The following is a 23,976-nucleotide window of genomic DNA, read 5'->3' on the forward strand; positions in this document are numbered from 1 at the left end:
TATAAAAGTGATTAATTATCAATAATATATGTACTTCACTTCCTGAACCTTCGTGGTGATGGAACTTGGAGCAACCGATTCGAATCATCCATTGGAATAAAGCCCATTCCGAACCCCTAATACCACGGATTCTGCCTCTTATTTACTGAGCTATTTTTATTATGTTTCTGTATCAAATTAAGTCCCGGTAATTAAATTATTTACCACACATTGAGTAAAGTCATAAATCAACAGAATCAAAGCCTTGATAATATTAGATGGCAAAGTTCTGAAATTGTAACAAGAGTTGGCAAGCATAGAGAATTTTTCATTCACCATTGGTGCTTCTCATGATCCTGTCGCTGTGTGCACCTCAGCGTGGCGTCTCTCCTTGACCTTGGCAATGCGTGTATGTTCCTGTAAGAGATAAACAATGTTAGGATATTTGAAACACCTTACACAGAGATTTATTTGAACAAATGGTAGATAATCAAATAAGTCGGTGAGTAAGAAGTAAAGGCCTACTGTAAAATCTCAAACATTCATTAGACATTCATAAAAGTGTATGCTCAGTCAGTAATGGGAGAGAGGCTTATATCAGTGTGAGCCTTAAGTGGTAGTCTTGAAAGGGTTAGTTCTTGGTTGGAGCTGGACGGTTGCATATTTCACTGGTTTGAGTCTTGTAAATTTGCCAGCCTCTGTTTTGAATGACTCTCACTAATGGGTCAGACCTTGTTGTTAATGTCAAGAATGAGTTAGTTCCCTTAATGAATCTCATTAGCATGCCTGCTGGCAGTGTGGGCTTTATAAACAGATCAAATCTTGCTGTGAGTCAATAAATGGGTCACGTCTTTGATATTTTAGTCAGTCCTTTGAGTGATTATCTTTAAGAGGTCAGGTAGCATTGCTAATCCTTTAGAGGTTCAGCTCTTAGTGTTGGTCTATGATTCTGTTCTTGGGATGAAGGTTTTAAATAGATCATTGCTTGGTGTGAGTCTCCTAAATGGGTCAGTTCTTGGTCTGAATTACATGAGTTGATGATCACTTGACCTGAGTCTTGTTAATGAGTTGGAGGTGGGTGTTTGTTTTAGAAAAAGGTCCAATGCTTTGTGTGCTTGTTCTGAATCGGGTAATACCTGGTCCAAAGTTCATACACCCTCCGTCCTTAATTGCAACCTAAGGAATGGGCCTTCATTGAATATTCTGTAATAGTGAGCTGTCACGTATGAATTGAGTTACATATAATAAAGAAATAACAATAGAAAATTAGTTAACTGAGCTAACAATAAAAAGATCTAATAACTGGGGCTAGTAAGCCATGGGGCTTATTTACAAACCCCTTGCGCCACCGGTGCGTCACTTTTTGTGAAGCACCGGTGGCGCAACCTGCTGCCCCACAGTTACAAGGGCACGTAAAGCCACTCTGCGTGGCTTTTCATGTCCTTGTAAATATGGCTTCTTCACACGCAACACTTTGTGTGAAAGGGGTGTGACATGGGTGTTGCTCTGGGTGCAACACCCATGTATTCTGCTGCATTTCCAGATTCATGAGAATTCGTAAACCTATAAATGCGTCAGAATGCTACACCACCCCAGGGGAGGCGTAGCGAGGCGCAACTAGGAGGAATGTTTACATTTCTCGTTGTTTGTTCCTCTTTCTATGCTTGCTTGATTCTGCAGCACACATAGGAAAAGGAAATCACCTCTTATGATTGTTATTGTGCAGGAAGGTGTCCTTTCCTGCACAAAAGCAATCTCCCCGCAATGCAGGCACCCTTGCATCATGGCGCAAGGGTGAATGCGTGGCGGATGGCAGCCGATTGTGCGCCAGCACTGGGGAACGCACATGGATTTGTCATATTGTTGTAAATATGACGCATCCCTGTGCTTTGAAAGTGCTGCAGCGTGGCGCAGCCAAAGGGCTTGTGGTGTCGCTCTGCAGCATGTTCTTGTAAATAAGACCCTAGATGCATAGGAGAGTTTCGGTGTAAAAGTAAAATGCAAGATATATACAACTGTTTATAACAACAACCCACCAGCTGTAATGAGCTGAGTGCTCTCTATCTTTTCTAGTGGAGGCTCTAAGTAAACAAAAATGCATGCACTCAAATGACAGAGAATGTTGTTGGAGATCCGCCACAACAAAGTGATAATTTAACACAGCATATTCTGGAGGGGTTTGTATGGTCATTGGCCTATGTTACACGACATGCCTGACTGAGAGCCATCAATTAGTTTGTTTTGTACACGGAATGCTGTTAAATTGCCACATAAATTGCACTGCAACAGCAAAAAGAGTTTTGCAAGTATGTGATTAAAGTATCATAGATGTCATTGCGAATCCCCACTGCTTGATGATGTGCTGCTCTTCTGATATGAAACGCTAAAGATAATTTGCACAACCCTTGACATTCTAGCACTGATCAGAAACACAGCTGTTTAGTTCGAGCCTTAGCCCGTGCGCAAGCGCTGCTCTAGTGATCTGTTGTAGGTGGAGTACGGAGGAGAAGCCCCACCCACATTTTTCATTGCCTTGTGTCTTTGCCCTTCATAAATGCTGGCATCTGAATCCTTAATAGGCTTGTTAGTCCCTCCTTAGTACAGCCATGTCGTCATTTGTATCCTCCCATGCTTACTGGCCCCTTTACTTGGTTGTTACACGGTACGTGTACTCTTTTTTTAGTTTCCTGTTGTGCTTTGCTTTGTTCCCGCTACCTTCCCATTATCTACATTCTCCATCCTCCCACCCCCTCCCGTTGTCCACGTTCTCCAAATAGATATGCAAACTACAACGCACACAATCCCGGTCTCCATATTCACTTTCTTCCCACCTCCACCCGTTGTCTGTGTTAATTTTGTTCCTGCCCCCTCCCGTTCTCCAGATTCACTTTCTTCCCACCTCCACCCGTTGTCTGTGTTAACTTTGTTCCCGCCCCCTCCCGTTCTACAGATACACTTTCTTCCCGCCCCCTCCCGTTGTCTGTGTTAACTTTGTTCCCGCCCCCTTCCGTCCTCCATATTCAATTTCTTCCCGCCCCCTCCTGTTGTCCGTGTTAAATTTTTTCCCTCCCAGTGGGAGTCCTTGTGGCGAGGTGCGGCCCATATGAAGAGTCACGTCGCAAAGTTGGTGAGTAGTGTCTTGTGAGGTATCACTCTGCAAAATCTTGTTCTTTTAAATTTTAATAATAGTGCTAGCGGGCTGCAGTGGTGCCTGTTGTTTACACAATTGCGCGGACTGAAGTTGGCTCTGCTGCTGGGCCCTTACAGCCTGGCCCCCAGGCTGCTCCCACGGAGGCTTGTGCTCAGGCGCACTCAGCAGTTTCAAACCCTGTTGCCAGTTGAAGGGAAGTTGCTTCTTGAGTCCCCTCAAAAAGGCGGCCTCACCAGCCCGGCTATTTCGCATCGATGGATTACGGCTCTCTCCTTACCCTCTCTGCACCATGTCGCAGACAGAAGATCACTGTGTCTTACTGTGATTATTAGCATCCTAGAAAGGGGCTGATTACATTACTCACAGGTGAAAGCAGCTGTTTTTGGAAGGTTTATCTAACCACATATTAGTATTAAAAGAAAACTTTCATCATTTCTATGCATTGTAACCAGACATTATGGGAGGCCTGATTGGACCTTGAATGAACTGACATTTCTAAAGTGCTGGAGTAAGCGTAACCTGATTTCTTCAGAGAACATCCTATGTATTTATTTTATTGTTACATTAATTTGTAGCTGATGGAAAGCTTCTTGGCGCTTGCAGTGTGCAAAGACATCTGGCAGGCTGGTCAGCTTGAGGGTGTGGCAACACAGTTGCTCATTCCTCATTAGATAATTAAAATATTACAAGAATAGGTGCTCAGGGTTGGGAAACGGGAAATGAGGAGTGGTTGTGGTCAAAGTGGAACCGTGAGGGTCGTGGACAAGGAAAAGGTAGTGTGACATATATCCATCACATTCACATGGTGATACTGATCCGGCCTTAACAAAGGTCAGTTGTTCCAAATGTGTCACATTGCAGTACATAAACACTGTCAATGAATTGCAGTTGTCCTGGCTTGTGATCTGGTTGTAGTCAACGTTTCGACCCCTAAAAAGTTAACTAGGGGAATCCAGTCGTAGAGTGGGGTCTTAATCAGGACTGAGAAAGTAATAGGAACCTAATTAAGCATCCAGCGTGTTTATATGGGCTGGGCAGTCATGTGAGAAATAGGCTCAACAGAGCTCTCAGAAAGGGGGTGGAGGTACGGCCATCCGTGCGCATACGTGGAGGTGTGTACTGCAGGTCAATGATCACTGACAGATTTCAGATAAATCTGAAACAACCGTCCGTTGTGAGAGCTCTGTTTCCTATTGAAAGCAGATCCCAGAACTTCTGCATCACACAAGTGCAAAATAGAAACTGGATGACGTTTTGTCCACAGGAGGTTTCATACGGGAGTGATTAAACGTTGTGTTTGGGCAAACTACTAGTATTTATTTGTCTTGTAAACAGTACAGAAGCAACTCTACTTCCGGGTTGGTACTTAATATTCATGTCTACTTTACGTGCATTTTTGTGCACGTGGAAATAGGATGGGTGTCCCTGGATGGTTGGGCACTAGACCACAACTGTGCAGATGCAGAACTGAATGTTATTTCTTGTCGATTGAGCATCTTTGCTAATACATAACGTCTTTTCTAAGTATGGTAACTAAAAACAAAAATAAACTTGATCCTAATTAAGGATCTGTATACATTTTATGGCATAAGCGAATTGAGCTGTCAGCTTGTGAGTGTCTTTTACACATGCGTTGACATCAGTATTGTTCACTTGTACTTTTGTAACCTGGTGAGTAATCGACTAGCAGCTTTTTTAATGTGGGTAGAAAAATATTTTGCGCCTGTTGACTCTCATGCATCGAGCATATAAAGTACTGACTGCTTGATGTACTGGACCTATCTATTTTTTATGTTGCAGTGGGGAATTGAAGGCCCATTTCCACCGGGCGCACATGATCTTCTGCTCTTGGACTAGGGCCCTAATTCTACCACTAGTAGTGGACTAATGCGAACAACATGCCGCACAGCACCCATTCTGCCCTACAAGTACCTTAAAAACGTGAGCAACGCCAATATCTCTTGCTAAACACTTATATGGCCCCTAAAGCGAGGCCAATTGTCTATGCCAATGCTTGTTTTTAGTGGTTTCCACAAAGTGCTACCAGAGAACAGTTGCACTGGCTACTTTCACTTTGGTGCTCACCCACACATTCGGTTGTGTGAAGTTGCGGTTTTAACTTGAATCATTTAAAAAAACGTTGGGACATATTCACAATGAAGTGGCGCAGCACGGCGTTAGCCTTACTGGCTTAAAGCCGCGCTCTGCCACATCAGAAACGCAGGGCCGCACTGTATTTACAAGAATACGGTGCAACGCTGCGTTTCACCCTGCGCTGGTGTTAAATTTAGCTGCCTAGTGCCAACGCAGGTACTTTTGCACCAATGTGCAAGTGTGCCTGAGTTGCAGGGAAAGATTGTTTATGTGCAGGAAGGTGTCCCTTCCTGCACATAAACACTCACTAATGGCGTTTTGTAACTTCTATGTGTGCTGCAGAATGTAGGATATCTTTGTGTGATACACTTGCCTAAACTGTCTTGGGTCCAGTCAGGCTCATTTGTAAAACCTCTTGCTCAATCTTGGGTAGCTCTGGCTTTGAGCAGCTAAGTCTCAACAAAGGAGCTAGAGTACAGCATTTAGAAGCAACAAACAGAATAAAAATGACACACAACACAAAAGGAATCCAACACCAATTTATAAAAATAGATTATATTTTTACAAACTTTTAGACACCAAGATGAGCAAAATTCACTGGACTGTTTTGGAGTTATATATTTTGAAGTTAAATGTAAATCTCAGCTTTTTAGTCCAAAGTACAAAACAAGCATTGGTAACTGTTAGATTTGGGGGTCTCTAGTTGGCATAGGTAGGTACCTGTGACAAATAGAGACCCCCAAATCTAACATTGGTGGTCAGCGGTGAGGATTCTGGACTTGCATTTGAAATTCATGTACAGTGATTGGTGAACACTACTAGTGAGTGCAGACCAAAATGCGACCACATACTTTTGGTAGATTGTTTTTCTGGGACTTTCTATTTTTAAAAAAAAAGAACTGCCAAGTTTAACCACCATGTAGAAAACAGCATCCATAGCATCTGTTGATTGTGATTGGGAAGAGGAGAGACTAGAATGTTACACTGTTACCCAGCTCAAGCACTTCTACAGGAGGTTCAAAGTTTCTATGACCGGTATTTCCAGAAAAGAGGAGCTACAAAAGGCGCTGAGGGCCTGGTTTGAAGCAAGGAGCACCCCTGAGCATGTGGAGGGGGCAGATAATGCAGATGAGCTGGTAGAGAGACCATTGGGTCGAGGAGGGAGCAGAGCAGTCTCCCCAACAGGTAGCGGTGTTTCTGCCAGTGGCCTGTCCCCAGAAGAGCTGGCGGAAAGGAAAGAAAACAGGATGCATGAGATGGAGCTGGCCAAGCTCAAGTTGGGTGGGCAACTGGAGTTAGAAAATAGAAAATTGGCCCTAGAGGAAAGGAGAATGCAGTTGGATCATTAAAAAAGTTTTAGGGAGTTGAAGTTGAAAGCCAGGAGCTTAGAGATTGTTCCCTCTGGTGGCAGCACACCGTCTTTGCCTGTTGAAGCTACAGTGTATATTCCCAAGGATGTGGTAAAAGAATTTTACAAGAATGATGATATTGGGCAGTGGTTCAAGGCCTATGAGGTAGCAATGTCTTCCCACCGGGTCCCTGAGAAGGATTGGGGAGTGGGGTTGTGGGGGCGGTTCCTTAGTGAGGGTCGGGACACACTGTTAGACTTGCCTTCTGAAGTCTATAACTCATATCACCACATGAAAGATGCATTAACGTCCAGGTATGGTTTAACTCCTGAATTATATCGACAGAGGTTCAGAAGTTGCAAGAAGATAGAGAACAGTACCTGGGTGGAATATGTCACTTTTTTCTGCAGAGCTTTGGATGGTTGGGTGAAGGGTAGCAAAGTTGATGATTTTCAGGGGCTCTTTGATTTGATTGCATGGGAGCACTTGTCAAATAATTTTTTTCCAGAGCTACACCAGGACCTGATTGATAGCAGGCTGACTAATTCTAGGAAGCTAGCTGAGGAGGCAGACCGCTGGGTCAGTACCAGGGTCCACAAGGGTCACGTGGGAGATTCAGCGTGGGCAGGGTCCCCAGCAGAAGAGTGGGGGGGGGGGCAAGGGTAAACAGAGGGAGTTCCAGAGAAGGCCCCAAAGTAATCCCCAAGGGAACCAAGGGAAAGGTTTCCAGCCTCACCCCCAGAAACCATCAGGGGCCAAACAGGTCCACCTGTTCAAGGGTGACCCCTGAGATGCTACAAATGTGTGTCCTGGGTCATAAAGCGAATGATCCCAGGTGCCGCCAGTTTGTGAAGATAACACCCCCAGGTGCAGCCCCCCGGCAGATGGCTAGTGTAGCCCTGGGTGAGGAGATGGGTGCCCAAGGTGGGTGGGGGCAGCAGAGATGTCCCTTGTCTCCTTAGGAGACTGTGAGGTGGTCCCCAGGACCCAGCTTCCTGTTAACACTAAGAAATACAGGCAGGGGGTGACCATCAGTGGAGGCTCTTAGAGATACAGGAGCCAGTGTGACAGCTGTCAAGTGTCACATGGTATCTGAAGAGCAGGTTGTCCCCAATGCATTCTATTCAGTTGTTGCCGCTGACAACACAGAGAGCCACTGCAAGGTGGCTCAGGTTCCCTTTGAGTGGGGGGGGGTCTCTGGTACTCTTCAGGGAGCTGTGAGGCCTGCCATGCCTGTTTGCTAGGGAACGATCTGGAGAGCTCACCTTGGGCGAAGGTGGAGCGGAGTGCTCATTTGGAAATGTTGGGTCTGCCTGACTGGACGTGTGTCACCACACGGTCCATGGCATCCAGTAGGGGTTCTCAAGAGGACCTGGAGCCTGAGAGGGGGGCCCAGGTACCTGCCTTAGAGAGAGGAGGCAGGGGGCGCGTGAAACCGGTCCCAAAGTTCCCACGGTCCAGGAGAGAGCAGACCCTGAGGGGGATGCCCTGGAGCCTACAGGGGAACAGGTAGCTGAACTGGGGGACCTGCCTGAGCTGACCCATTGGCAGCAAGAAGGAGGACCCTCCAGGGAGGAGTTCTGTGAGGAGCAGAACAAGTGCCCTTCTCTCGTGGGTCTGCGGCAGCAGGCTGCAGACCAGGCAGCAGGTGATCAGTCTGGGTCACATTGGGACTACTGGGAGAATGGTCTCCTGTATTCTGAGCCTAAGGTTACTGAGCCTGGGTCAGCCCGTGTGCTGGTGGTACCCCAGCGCTTCAGAGCCTTCCTACTGGGGCTGGCTCATGATGTGCCTTTGGCAGGACATTTGGGGCAGGACAAGACCTTTGAGAGGCTTGTCACCCACTTTTATTGGTCCCAAATGCGCAGGAGTTCAGACACTCACTGCAGGATATGTCAGACTTGCCAGGCAAGTGGAAAGAGTTGGAGGAAGCACAAGGATCCTCTCCAGCCATTCCCTGTGATCAGCACCCCCTTTGAACTGGTGGCTATTGACATTCTGGGGCCACTGGACCCCAAGACAGCCATGGGCAACAGATTCATCCTGGCCTTGGTGGACCATGCCACCCGGTACCCAGAAGCCATACCTCTGAGGACAGTGATGGCCCCCGTCGTGGGACGAGCACCGATGGGAATTTTCTCCAGAGTGGTATTCACTCGCGAGGTAGTGTCTGACCGAGATACCAGCTTCATTTCCAAGTATATGCAGTCCCTGTGGCAGGAGTGTGGGGTAACCTACAAGTTTACCACTCCTTACCACCCCCAAGGAAATGGGTTGGTTGAAAGGTTCAACCGAACCCTGAAAGGCATGATTATGGGTCTTGAGGAACCTATGAGGCGTAAGTGGGATGTTCTCTTACCATGCCTGCTCTTTGCTTACCATGAGGTGCCACAGAAATCTCTAGGGTTCAGCCCCTTTGAGCTTCTCTATGGACACCCAGTGAGAGGACCTCTAAGTTTGATCAAAGGAGGCTGGGAGCAATCTCCCAGGAAACCTCCCCAGGATGTATATAGCTACATGCTGGCCTTAAGAAACCAAACTAGGCGTTTCAGGAAACTCGCTGAGGCGAATCTGAAAGCCAGCCAGGAGGAGATGAAGCGGTGGTATGACCAGAATGCCACTCTGGTAGAGCTTCAGCCTGGTCAGAAAGTGTGGGTCATGGCCCCAGTGGATCCCTGCGCACTCCAGGATAAGTGGACCAGACCATCTGAGGTTGTGGAGCGCAAAAGTCCGGTTACCTACTTGGTGGACTTGCGGTCTCCCAGGAACCCCTTGAGGATCCTGCATGTCAAACGCCTGAAGCCCCACTTGGAGAGGTCCCAAGTGGGCATGCTCTTAGCGACAGATGGTGGAATGGAGGAGGAGACCGAGCCTCTTCCAGACCTTCTGTCGGTGACAGAGCAAGATGGGTCAGTTGATGGTGTCAACCACTCTTCCACCCTGACTCCTGAGCAACAGAATGACTGCCGCCAGTTGCTGGGACAGTTTTCTGATCTGTTCTCCCTGATTCCTGGTGTTACTGATTGGTGCGTCCATGATGTGGACACTGGGGATAGTACACCTGTGAGGCAAAAAACATACAGGGTGACTGACAGGGTGAGAACTTGCATCAAGGAGGAGGTCTCCAAGATGCTTGCATTAGGGGTGATTGAGTCCTCTAACAGTCCTTGGGCCAGCCCAGTGGTCTTGGTCCCAAAGGCTGCCGCACCGGGTGCCACACCAGACCTCCGGTTCTGTGTGGACTACCGAGGGCTCAATTCAGTCACCAGGACTGACGTGCACCCCATCCCCAGAGCTGATGAGGTCATAGATCGGATAGGGGCTGCATGGTACCTCAGCACGTTTGACTTAACGTCGGGGTGCTGGCAGTTCGTCTTGACTGATGGGGCAAGAGAGAGGTCAGCATTCTCCACACCAAATGGGCACTACCAGTTCCGGGTTATGCCCTTTGGGATGAAGAATGCACCTGCCACCTTTCAGAGGTTGCTCAACCAGGTGTTGGCTGGACTGGACGAGTTCAGTGCCGCCTACCTGGATGACATCGCAGTGTTCAGCGCCAGTTGGGAAGAACATTTGGGCCACCTCTGGGAAGTGTTGATGGTGCTGTAGAGGGCAGGCCACATGATCAAGGCGAGTGAGTGCCAGATTGGGCAGGGTTCCGTGGTGTACTTGGGACACCAGGTTAGGAGCGGCCAGGGGGCGCCCCTGCAGCCCAAGATTGAAACCATCCTGGCTTGGGAACCCACCAAAACCAAGACAGAGGTGAGAGCCTTTTTAGGACTCAAGGGTTACTACAGGAGGTTAGTCAAGGGGTATGGCAACATTGTTGCACCCTTGACCGTGCTGACTTCCAGGAAGCAGCCCAAGAGAGTGATTTTGACTGACACCTGTCAGAAAGCTTTTGAGGCCCTGAAAACTGCTATGTGCACGGCGCCCGTGCTCCTGGCACTCAACTTCTCCAGAGAGTTCATAGTACAAACAGACGCTTCAGAGCATGGTGTGGGGGCCGTTTTGGCACAGATGAATGACCCGTAGACTTAATCAGTAGGAGGTTACTTCCACGGGAACAGAGGTGGAGTGCTATTGAGTGTGAGGCATTTGCTGTGGTCTGGGCACTGAAGAAGTTACCTGTTTGGGACTCACGTCCGGGTTCAGACAGACCACAGACCCCTCAGATGGTTGATGCAGATGAGGGGTGAGAATCCAAAGCTGTTGAGGTGGTCCATTTCCCTACAGGGCATGGATTTCACGGTGGAACACCGCCCTGGTACAGAACACGCCAACGCTGATGGTCCAGATTTTCCCACCTTAGTGATGAGAACTCCCAGGAGGTAGGGTAGTTCTCCCCACATTTCAGCTGGAGGGGACACGTGTTAGACCTGGCACCTTGGCGTGGGTCTCCCTTCCATTTTTGCTGCTGCCTCATGTGTTTTTGCTGGTGTTAGATGCTTTGGGCACTGTGCCACTGCTGTCCAGTGCCACAGTGCAAGTGCTCCCTATTGTAAATTGATGTATGGATTAGTGATTCCATGATTGGCTGATTTGGTTTACTTATCAGACCCTAGTACAGTGCACCAGGAGTGCCCAGTGCTTGTAAATCCAAATACTGCTGGTGGGCTTGCAGGACTGGTTGTGCCACCCACAGAAGCAGCCTGTAAAAGTGTGTCTAAGGCCTGCCATTGCAGAGCCTGCGTGCAGTCTGGTACTGTCATGCTGACTGGGCAAGTGCACCCACTTGCCAGTCCTTAAACCTTCCATTTTCTTCATATCAGACACCCCTATGGTAGGGCCAAGGGCAGGGTGCATTGTAAGTATAAGGTAGGACATGCAATGGATGCCCTGGTGTGTGTGGCATGTTCTAAGAGTGAATTACAGCTATGTTCGTTTTTCACTATTGCAAGGCTACCTGTTCTCCATAGGCCAGAATGGGCAGTTTGATTATTACATCCTATAATCCTAACTGACCCAGGGAACATGGTAGAAATTCGAATTTAGTATGCCTGAACTCAGAATGATAAAATACATCTTTTAGTGCAGTTGGTTTTAACATTCTGTGTTTGAAAATACCACTTTTAGAAAGTAGGTATTTTCTTGTCTAACTATCCAAACCTGCCTCTGCTAGGCTGTGTATTCCTTGTCTGGAGTTTGAGTGACAGGGGCTGGGGGATTCCAGGAGGCAGGGTGAGTCAGCACAGGGCTGAATAGAGAGATCTGCATCGAGATGGGTGGGAGGAGTTGCACCTGGGACCTGAATAGGGCTGTGCCTTCCCTCCACAATGCTGGCTCCACCTCCTGTGGTGCGTCTGATGTCTCTGCCCTGCACTCTGAAAGGAAAGAAGGAGCCTTGTCAACAAAGTGCTCCAGGACTGACCATATGTGGTTTGGACTAGGCAAAGGCCTCTCTGCCTTCAGAGAACCAAGAGAAACTGGGTATAAATATTGGGACCCAAACACAAGAACTTTAGATCACTTTGGGAGACAAGAAGAAACCTTTGCTGAGGAGTGGAACCAGAAGAAACTGAGGAGAGACTATCCCTAAGCTGAAGTGCTGCTTGGGGGATTGGCCTGCAATGGTTGCCTGACTGCCAAAGAAAGGAGAAAGGACTTTGTGTGCATTTTTATTCAACTTGTGAAGGATCTCCAAGGACTTGGAAAAGAGCTTGCCTCTTGCCGAAGTCTCAGGTACAACAGACTTCACCCACCAGCTCCCCAAGAGTTCTTTTGAAGTGCCTGCAGTTGTGCTGGACTTTTTGAGGACTTGCATGTCGCAAGGAGCTGGAAGCGCGACTCAAGAACAAGAAGCGTGTCGCCGAACTGCCGCTGCCGCTTCACAACACGAAGCACCTCACATCGCCAGAGAAGAGGATCGATGTCGCAGCAGATGCCGCCGCATCACCGGGAAGAGTGTCGCAGAAGAATCGTTGAGTCATCGCAGGTCCACCGAAGCGCCTCACATCGCCAGGAGAAGAGGATCAACGTCGCAGCAGACACCACCGCATCACTGGGAAGCGTGTCGCAGGGCCTGTCGCGGCTCATCACAGGAGACGAGGATCGACGTCGCATCAGACGCCGCCACATCTCCGAGAAGCGTGTCGCAGGGCCTGTCGCGGCTCATTGCCGGAGAAGAAGACCGACGTCGCAGCAGACGCCACCGCATCACTGGGAAGAGTGTCGCAGGGCCTGTCGCGGCTCGCATCGTTGTGGAAGCAACTCGCATCACCTGGGGAGAGGATCGACGTCGCAGCAGGTGCCGCCGCATCACTGGGAAGCGTGTCGCATCAAGAAGAAAGCGCCATCTTTATTTATTTGCACCGGATCTTCAACGCATCTCCGCCCTTGCAACACTTTTGTTGCTCTGCGTGTCGCATCTTAAGGTACATTGAACTTTGTGTGTTGCATTTACCATCTTAAGAGAACTAAGCTAAATTCTACCATTTTAAAGTAACAGTATTGTGGATTGTTGTCGTTGTGGTCTTGTGATAAATCTATATAAAGAATACTTATTTTTTATATAAAACTAGTGTGGTGTCCATCTGTAGTGTTGTCACTTGATTACTGTTGTGTTCAAAAATGCTTTACACACTGCCTCTGAGATAAGCCTGTCTGCTCGTGCCAAGCTACCAAGGGGGTGAGCAGGGGTTATTTTAGGAGTGTACCCCCTTACCCTGACTAGACTCAAGGGTCCCTGTTTGTCACAGGTACCTACCTATGCCAACTAGAGACCCCCAGATCTAACAGTAACTGTAAAGTTTGGAAACATTTAAAAGATTTTAAGAGTTGTGTCTGACTACTCTGGCCAAGGCCTGGTGACCAATTCTGACATGAAGAACGTCAGGGGGCCAGTAAGAAGTATTTGGACAGATACCTGGTCACCAAAACAGTCTTGAGTTCAGTTCCACACTTTACATCAAAACCGCAATAGATTTCAACGGAGTGGTCCCGATGCTGATGATACAGGATGTTGAGGATGCTGTTAGATGCTCTAGGTGCTGTGCGGTTGATGGGGGTCTTCCTGGGGTTATTCCTTGAGCTACGGAGGTGCTGTTGGAACTTTGTCCACAGTGGTCAGTGTCCCTCAAAGTTCTCTTCTAGGACGCAGAAGTCCAGTTACGACTGGGCTACTCATCTGCAGTTACAGAAGTTACAGCAGTATTGTTTGGTGAAGGCTAGTGTCTGTCTTGCATGACCAGTCTGTACAACTCTTTTGGGTCTGCCGGACTCAGAAGCAACTTTTGAGCATTGAGGATTGGTCTTCTTGGCTGCACGTTGGCAGTTAGCGGTGATCAAGTTGAGCTGGCTGCCAACCAACCAAAGCAGATTACTTCAGCATTTCTAGCCTACTGGTTCTTGGAGTTCACCTTTTTCGGCTGGGGCCCTGGAGAAACATTTAAAGGGCCCAGGTTCTGCAGACATGGTCCTGTTTTTTGCTAAACCCAAGCAGCAGCAGGTGCAGTCCAGCAAAACGTGTACCTACTGTTCCCAGGTGCAGGGGTCAGCGGGCAGTCCTTCTTAAGTCCTTTCTCCATTCCAGATGTGATCTGAGGTTCACGGGGCTAGGAGAGCCATATTTATGTCCAGAAAGTGCCCTGGGAGATGATGTGATCACAAGCCAATGTGCTACCAGGATCCCTCCCACAACATCTGGCTAAGTGTGTAATCTAACAATTCCAGAGTTCAGTATTCTGCCCACTCTCAAGATGTCTGAACCTGTCCTAAGCTGTCAGGAACTTGGTAGCCCACCCTAGAGGTGTGGCTAACTATGAGGTACATGTCCATGGAAAAAACTGTTTGGTAGCTAGTTTCCCCTCTCTGTTACCGCCCAGCCCTTCTACCTGAACAAAGGGGCAGCCCCTCTAGAGTGTGGTTGCCATTTGCCTTTCAAAGGAGGCTTAACCATTCAAGCTCTCCTTCTGGGCGAAGAGGCAACACTTCACTCTGTGGCAGGCCTCTATTGTTCTAATGCTGGGATTCATTTACAATTCTCCCCTGGAGAGCAGAAGGCTGTCTGGTGGCCAGCATATGCGAACAGCCACTAGCAAAACGTGGCAACAGAGTGGCAACTTTCTAAAAGTTCTCTTTTCTTAATAGTGACATTAAAATCAACTTGGGTATCAAAACAGGTTTAATGCCATGATTAATTTAATACCTTGAAGTACCCATTTCGGTGCTCCGATTCAGACGTTAGTGCAACTGAAGGGTCAGTGTGTAACTCTATATTAGTCAATGGGGCCACTAGATTACCTACAGTAAAATCAATAATTTAGGGTTTTTACTGCTAGGACATATCAAAATATATGCCCTATTTAAAAATATACAGCTCCCTGCCTTAGGGCTCGATAGGCATTCCTTAGAGAAGACTTACGTACGTTGTTAAAGGTAGTGTAGACTTTGCCATTGGTTTAAATGGCAAAATCAAACTAGCAGTTTAAAACTACTCTTCAAGGCGGCAGTGGCAGGCTGGGAGTTAGTTTTTAGTTTTAACTTACAGGCCCAGGGTGCTTTGCTACCATAGATCAGGGACTTATAAGTAGGTTAACTTATGCCAGTTGGAGGTTGCCAATCCAACATAGACTGTGTTAAGGGTTAGAACACGGGCACTGACGTCTAGTTTACAGACCTCAGTGCACTATAAGAGTAGAAAACCCAGCAGCATCAGTCCAAAACTTTGGAAAGTGTGATGCAAAAAATAGCATTTCCTTAGAGAGCACATAAGAGGGCATCGCAAAGAGAACCAACAGGCGTTCCCTTGTGGCCTTAGGAAATGGAATTCTTGTGGGAATGCTAACTGACGAAATATAACACTATATTAGCTCCGTTCGCAAGGATGATAATGAGGCACTGACTATTCAAAACACAAAGTGTTATATTTACAAGCTCCTATCGCCACCAAAACATCACTTTTTTTTTTCATTGTGGTGGCGATACAGGCTTCTCCTTATTTACAAGGCAGTGTTAAGCCACTTAACATGGCCTAATGCTGCCTTGTAAATAAGGCCCCTCTTTCACGCCATACTTAGCGTGAACGGGGGCAGTGGGTACTGAGGTGGGCGATCCGCCGCAACACCCATTGATTTTGACGCTGCCCCATTTTTACAAGAGTGGCGTAAATATGAGGCAGCGCCAAAAGTCAGACCAGGGAAAACCTGGTCTTACCCTGGCGAAACAAGGAGAAATCCTTTATTTCCCCATAGATTTTGCTGTTTCTCTGGGGCATATTATCAACGGCCAGCGATAATTATCGCTGGCCATGCTTAGCGATAATTTTATTATCGCAAGCTATCTCAGGAATTTATCACCCTGGTAGCGCGTTATTAACAACGCGTTTTTCCAGAGCGATAAAAATTCCAGAGATAGCGAGGTTATCTCCCTTTTACAGGGAACATCGCTGGTTTTTCAGCGATGTTCCCTGCAAAACGGCAATAACCTTGCTGATACGACCCACAGGGTCGTATCAGCATAATCCACCCCAATGTTGGGGATAGGTAAGTCTGCATTTTAGCAGACGTTAGTTTTTGGAGAAAACAGCTGTTTTCTCCAAAAAGTAATGTGTGCTAAAATGCTGGGGCAGCCTTGTAAATATCGCGATGTGAACATCAGCGATATTTGCAAGGTTGTCCATCCGGGGTATGCCCAATGACGCCTACTTTGCATCTCTTTAGAGATGCAAAGTGAGGCGTTGGGAAAAAGGGTGCTAACATGCGATTATGCATGTTAGCACCCTCTTGTAAATAGGGTGATAGTTTTATCTCCGCTTTTTTGGCTTTTTAAGCCAAAAAAGCGGAGATAAAGCCCTTGTAAATATGCCCCTAAGTGTGCTGCGATTTGCAGCACATATAGAAATAGCAAAAAGCTATTGATTGTTTATGTGCAGGAACAAGAAATTTAAAATTATTTCAGATAACCATTGATGAGTTCCAATAAAATGATAAGCAGAAATTATTCAAGTAATAATTTAATTTGTAACTACATTACACCTTTTTGTCTCTTTTTTGTTCATGTTCCACATGCATGTTTTTTGTGGATTGCAGTATTCAAATGAATTGAAAATAGAATGTTTGTCATTTCATTTTACATAATAGTTTCTTTCTCTTAATTTAGTATGAAAATGTACTGCACTTCATGTCTGAAAGAAATTGAGGGGCTTATTTACAAGCCCCTTACTCTGCTGGTCTGTCACTTTTATTGACACTCTGGTAGAATTTTGAAATGCGCAAAACTGTACTCCTTCCCATGTGAGGAAAATGCCACCATGGATTGTTTTGTGTAGAAAGGTGTCCCTTCCAGCACAAAAACAATCCTACCAACAAGGCAGGCACCCTTACACCATGGTGCTAGGGTGCCTGAGTTGGAGCTAGGCACCATATTGTGTGCCGGCGCTGGATGAATGGACAGGAATGCACCGTATCTCATAATTACGTTGCATTCCTGCCCTTGCAATTTGGTGTAGGGCAGTGCAGCTAAAAGACCTGCGAAATGAGGCCCTTTGTTTTTTTAAATATTTTCAGTCTAGAGGACAGCTGTGGACTCCAAAGGTTTACCTTTAGGAAAAAGGATTTAATTTTTTTTTTTTTAAATGAGTCCTATTCTGAATTGAATCCTGAAGATTGAAGTAAATGTTACAACAACTATTACTGCATGCACATTTTCTTTTTTTTCTGCTTAATCATGCGAATAGTATTATGCATAAAAGCATAATATTTTTGGGAAATCATAGCTCTTGTGCATGCTATGCAAATGTCTAGGTTCTCATTGTTCTGTAAATCGATATTAAACAAGTCGGATAGTAATTCAATATAACCGTAAATAAATACACATTGCTAGGATCTAAGAAGGTCCTCCCTACATGGATTTGTGGTGTATAATAAGTGGACTGTATTTAAATAACGGCATTAAGAATTACATTTAAAGCTGAGAAGTGAATTCTAATAAGTTTGAGATGAGTTATAATGAAGTTGGTGTCTAAGATATCCAAGTTAAATTGAGCTGAAGGTATAAGACGGCTAATTTATAAGGAGCTTGGTACATTGTAGAACTGTCACACACAGCAAACTGGGGGCTGATTTATCAAGATTTCACGCAATGGAACACAGCAAGACACCTTGCTGCGCTGTGATGTGTGATGGGAGAGGGCAGGGATGTACCATATTTGACATTATATGCTGCATTCTTGTCCTCTCCTTGCAGTGGCGCACAATGCACTGCCTTGTACCAACGCAGGCCCTCTTGCGCCATGTAGCAAGGCTGCCTGAGTTGCAGGCAGGATTGTTTTTGTGTAGGAAGATGTCCCTTCCTGCACAAAAACAATCCACTGAGCAATTCCCTCTATCTAAGTATGCTGCAAAATGTAGCACAATTAGAAAGAGTAAACAACGATTAGAAATAAAGATATTTCTCCTCGTTGCCAAGCTGGTGGGAAGGCATACAATTCTGATGCATTCCCAGGTCTACCAGTGTTGGTAAATCTGGGAATGTGTCTGAACACATGAGTGAATGTGTGGGAACACCCACATACACCCATGTAATGCTCCTACCATGCAGAGTAACGCAAGGCATCTACTTACCCTGTCTTGCGATACACCCGATTTATCAAGCCATGCAGGGCCTCTCAAGATGGCCTTATGTGTCTTGCTAAATCTGAATCTATGTTTTGCATTGCCCTGCGTCTCCTTGTGTGGCACAAGGGCGATACAAAATGTTGATACATTTGGCCCGGGGTGTTAAAGAAGTCAGATATGATGGTCTGGATGTAAGAGTGAGCTCATAGCTAAAATTGTGTCAGTGTACCTTGTTTCTGTAGGTTTAAATAAGCACCACCCACAGAGCATACCTGTCAATAAACTAAAGCCCACTCCCTTCTGTGGTATCTCCCTGCAGGCAAACAACAGGCTTAGTAAGAGACTGTCCCACTTTTACCTCAGGGCCTCTGGCAGGCCTCTGATCATGCCCTTTGGGGTCTTGTTGTACCTCTCAAAAAGCCCATTTGTTTGTGGATGGTAGGGGGTGGAGAACTTATAGGTTACCCACCATTCCTTCCCCATTGACTGCATGTATGTAGACATGAAGTTTGTGCACCTGTCAGACCCAACTTTCTTGGGGAAACCCAGGCGGGTAAAAATCCCCATCAGGGCCACTGAGGGTGCAGTTGTGGTCCTCAGAGGGATTACCTTTGGGTACCAAGTGGCATGATCCACCAAGACCAGGAGGAACCTGTTGCCTGAAGCAGTCTGGGGATTCATAGGCCCTACAATGTCGATGCCCACCCTCTCAAGGGGTGTGCCAATGACTGGCTCTGGGTGCAGGGGGGCCTTAAGCCTCTTCCCTATCTTCCCACTAGTCTAGCAGGTCGTGCAAGTCCTGCAGAAAGTATCTGAGGAAGTCTGGAGCCTGTGCCAATAAAAGCGAAGGTCTAGTCTTTGTCCCAGGTGTCCTGCCAGGGGTTGCTGGTGAGCCAGCTCCAGTAGGAAGGCCCTGTAGCATTGAGGGACCGCCAGGGCCATCTTGTTGTCCCATGTTAGGAATCTTAGACTCACTGTAAAGGAGGCTGTCCACCCAGTAAATGTGGTGACTACCAGAGGCATCACCTGCTTCTTGGTCTTCAGCCTGCTGCCTCAGTCCTTCAAGGGTTGGACACTCTCTCTGTGGCCTACAGAAGTCCTCCTTGGTAGGTCCTCCTTCTACATGCCATCCAGCAATGACAGGCTGATCACCAAGAGGAGTAATTACCTCTTCTTTGGACTCCGGAATGACCACCTCAGGTGCCCCATCTATCTCACTAGAGGTACATTAAGGGGCTGGTTTCCCATGCCCCCTGCATTGCCCCTTGTTAGCAGCTGGCTGGGCCATTGTCCCAGGCTCCAGTCCTTTTTGACTCCCATCCTGGGCAGCCATGGAACTTGTTGTAGCACAGATCCAATCAGGTAATCCCAACATCTCCACATGAGCCTTGAGCTCTACTTCTTTCCAGGTAATGTGCTCAAGGTCATTACCCAACAAACCGTCCACAGGCATGGCAGGGCTTACGGCAACTTTCAGAAGACCTGACCCCTCCCCAACATTCAAATGGACCACAGGATAGTGACCCTCTCTGTTTTCAGCCACTACAACCTGGTGGAATGCATGCGGAATTACCTGCTCTGGGCAAACCAGCTGACTCCTTACCAAAATCATACTGGCTGCTATATCCCTCAGTGCCTCTACACCATGCCCATTAATGGTGATCCACTGTCTATTCTTTGTAGTATTTGCTGGCACATGGATTTTCGGAACTATATCAATGTCACCCAGGGACACTAGAATTACACCATTAAACTTGCCCCATTAACAGGGACAAGCTCCTTCCCCAGGACTATACTAACCACCCCTGGCACCATCCTCCAGTGGGAGGTGATGCTCTTTTTGGACACCTGGAATCCCCTTTGTAGAATCAACACTCAAAGCATTCGTAGTACTTGACGAACTTGGGCTACTGACGTTTGTCAGTTCAGTTTTCGTCCTGGTGGCCAGATTGGGAATGAGAACCAGAATCTTTCCCCTGTGAGTTGTTTTTGGGCCTTTTGAGAACTCAGTCTTTTTATCTCCCCCTACTTCTTCTTGTTGGAACCCTGACAACCCCTTTGGGAGTCCCCCGGATGCTATCTTGGACACACTGGTGCTGATCCAGATGTCTGCCTCCTCAGCAAGCTACCTAGGGTCTAAAAGCATCCTATCCACTAGGTGTTGGTGCAGTTTTGTAAAACATATGTCAAGCATGTGCTCATTCAAAAATAGGTTACACAGCCCTTCATAATCATGTACTTTACCGCCCCTCACCCAGGCCATCAGTGCCTTAATAGCATAGTCTTAGCAATAAAGCCACCTCTGTGTCTATAGCTTCTGATCGGCCCAAACCAGTCTGTACTTCATAGAATTCAGCCCAAACTTTACTGGTCAAAATGGTCTTCATTACAATGTAGCATTCATGGTCCCCGACCTCTAGTGTAAGAAGAGTGTCCCGTCCCACTGTGGGCATGTACCTTCATAAACTACCACCCCAGAACTCCTCTAGGACCTTGTGCACTTTTAAAGCCACCTCATAGTCTGCAAACCACTTGTCCATGTCATCCCCCACCACATAACTAGGCACTAAATCCTTGGGTACTCTATACTTTGACTCAGGTGAAGACACTGCAAGTATACTGCCACCACTACTGTTGTTGGACCTCAGTTGTAGGGCTCTTATCTCTAGCTCTCTCTGAGAGACATAGCTCATGGAATTCTCTTCTTTTCTAAAGCCTGCTCTTTCTCAGCCAAAGCAAGTTTTTACTGTTGCTCCAACTGGAAGAAAAACTGCTCCTGCACGGAGGAACCACTATTGCTTCCTGCAGGTCGGTGGCCCCCTCCCCAAGATGTGATAAATCCCCATTGGAATCTCCACTCACGTTATCCTTCTCTTCTATGATTTATTGTTCCTCCTCCCCTAGGTTGCCAGATCCTGCAGACTAGGTCCCTGCCCAGGCTCTCAGAGCTGTCTGGAACTCCACCTTCCTGGTGAGTCCCTAGATGGAAATCAGAAACCCCTTACAGAACACCTTCAGCCTGTCCCATTGTAGGACTCTAATTTAGTCAGCTCAAAATCAGTTGCTGCAGGTACTATTTCTCCAATTTGGGACATGATATAGAAGGAAAAATAACAAAGGCTAAACAGGGAAAATTGAAAAAAATCGAAATGGTTTCAGTACAGAGTTTTTAGTGAACAATGGTTTACTGTATAATATTAAACAAACACCAGTCCTGTCCTTACCACTGATCACATTTGTTTGAAATGGGGTTTCTGGTTGGCTAAGGTATACACCGAGTCCAGGCTGAACCACCACTCTAGTCAGGGTAATCTAGATACACAACTGAGATAACCTGCACTCACCCTCTGTTAGCTTGGCGCAAAGCAGGCAGGGTTATCAAAAAAGGGAATTTTTAAAGTATTTGTGCAACACACACACATAGTAACACAATGAATACACCACAAAAAGACTTCACACAGGTTTATAAAAATAGTTTGTTATATTATAAATACATTAGCGCCGCAACAACAAATAGCCAATGAGTACGTTTCGAGCTATAAATACTTTATTGTCATTAAAATACACTGTTCTAGCCGCGTTAATGATCTTATGTCATATGGGTACTTTCAAGTGTTACTTCCTTGCATGTGCGGGGGCGAGATAGTGCTCAATGAGGAACCATGCCGAGCTTTCAGAGGTCATTTGGGAATTGAGGATTTAGGCACTCTCGGCCACCCATGGCACGCAGGTCTGAAAGTGGGACCTCACACCAAACAGTACCTGATCTCCTGCTGCAGTAGCAGGAGTCTCGGAACAGACTCGACAGCCCAAGGGAAACACAAGGGGCCCAGATATGGCGATCTCACTCTCAGCAGCGCCCTCCCTTCTGGGGTGTGGTGAGCTCTGACGTTGACGAGCAGCGCAGCCTCTACTGACAGTGGTGGGCTGGTTCGATAAGACGTCACTGGGTAAATTGTGGTCACCACGGCAACGCTGGGGTCTGTGCTGGAAGACTTACCTCAATGTGGCGATGACGGTTAGAACACAGAGACGCCGATCTTGATCAGCGTGGATTGGTGTAACATGAAATTGCAGGCCAACGGCAACCGCTGGACCTTTGTAGAGTGAAGCGCTCAGTCTGGTTGAAAAATGCAGGTTAAAAGCAAATGCAGGACCTTTGTAGAGCAAAGGGCTCAGTCTTTCTGAAGCAAAGTCTTTGATTGCCCTGAGACTTCAAGAACAGGGGGAAAGCCAGGAAGTCCTTGGAAAACGCTCAGATCAGTACAACACACAGGTAGCAGGCAGAAGGCCAGCACAACAAGGTAGGTGGCAAAGTGGCAGTCCCTCCTGCAGCTCAACAAGCAGCAGGCCAACAAGGCAGAGCAGTTAGCAGAGTGGTAGTCCTTCCTGGCAGCACATCAGTCTTTTTGGCAATGTGCAGATGTATAGCCAGTAGTGTCTGCTTACATGTCCAAAAAGTGTCTGATATGCAGGGGTCAGAGCCCCAGTACTTATACCCAAAAGTGTCTTTGATGTAGGGGGTGACTGCAAATATAATTCCAAGTCGGGAGCAGCTAGACCCCCATCAGTCTTGGGCAAACACAACTTCCAGAGGGCAACTTGTAAAGTGCCCCAGTAAAGCGAGAGTAGCAGCCCATCCAGCTCCCAAAAGAATTTTTGGAGCAGCTCCAACAGAAGTGCAGAGTGCGGACCTTGCAGGCAAGTGATAATCAGAGTGTAACACTTTTTAAGACTTAAATCTGGCTGTTGATTTATTGGTAATAGCTCACTCATAGCTTTTTAATTGCGCCATATCTTCTTGACTGCCCTGCATGCTGTGGGATTTTCTTGATTGAGCAGTTGAAGCGAATCCAGCCTCACTTTCCAGTCGTGTGCTGTGAGTGCCAATTCGCAGGCTAGTCCTGTAGAAGCCTGACTATATAATCAAAAGCTGGCACAGACTGCACTATTGGCCTCCTGGCCCAAAAAAGTATTTTAGTCATTGCCTGATTGAAGATTGAGTGACGTACGTTTTGTCGTCACAACAATTTCTCCTGCTTGGGGATTTTCATTTTCATGGAGAAGATCTTTTAGACACATAAGTAGCCCAACTCTTATCAGACCTAAAGACTCTAGGACTGCATCACAAAATGTATGGCACTACTCACTCGGCAGGTCACACTCTGGACTTAATTTTCTCCACCTCTAATGCACTGACCTATGGTCACTCCCTGCCCTTGACGTGGACTGACCACTCACTAATGTGTTTCCCGATACCAAAGGTTGAGTGGTCTTAGAAATCAAGATCTGAGCAAAAGAGAGCCTCATGTCAATGACAGCTCATAACTCCTGATACTTTGGCTTAAAAATTTGATTTCTCTGTAACTTCAAAGGATCAAGATATAAATCACACCTTAGCGGACTACCTTAAAGCTTTGAAATCTGCCTTTCACAATAAACACAGGACTTCAGCACTTTGGAACACCCCAGAGTTGAGACAGGAAATGTCACTATGTAAAAAGCTGGCGGGACGATGGAGATTGACTAGCAATCCCTGCGGCAGAGAGGCATATAAAAGAGAACTTACTAAATACCGTTGGACTATTGCTTGTAAGATCTATATTACTAATACAATTATTCTCACTGAAAATTCTTCCAAAGAGCATTTTAAAGTCCTAAATGACTTTATCAATCCCCAGGCTTGCTCTCAGTTGATTCAACCTTCTCAGCAACTGTGTAGCTCTATGGCTGATTACTTCTAAGCTAAATTGATGACAATTTTTCAAACTTTTGGCTCACTGTTTAATCAGCCTTCAACACAGCTGAATTTTAACTATCCACGTGTGAAAGATGGACACAGTCTGGG

The 23,976-nt window shown here is 46.7% G+C and overlaps 1 protein-coding gene across 1 annotated transcript in view; it reads right to left on the reverse strand.

The window, feature by feature from the left end:
* Positions 1–211: 211 nt before the first annotated feature.
* Positions 212–23,976, reverse strand: part of LOC146868007 (uncharacterized) — a 170,190-nt gene continuing 146,425 nt past the window's right edge. Inside the window, exon 14 of the mRNA XM_085615163.1 lies at positions 212–396. Coding sequence (XP_085471289.1) covers positions 328–396 — 69 coding nt within the window. The 3' untranslated portion in view covers positions 212–327. The remainder of the gene's footprint in view (positions 397–23,976) is intronic.

The sequence above is a fragment of the Triturus cristatus genome, chromosome 1_2 (assembly GCF_964204655.1).
Source record: "Triturus cristatus chromosome 1_2, aTriCri1.1, whole genome shotgun sequence".
NCBI lineage: Eukaryota > Metazoa > Chordata > Amphibia > Caudata > Salamandridae > Triturus > Triturus cristatus.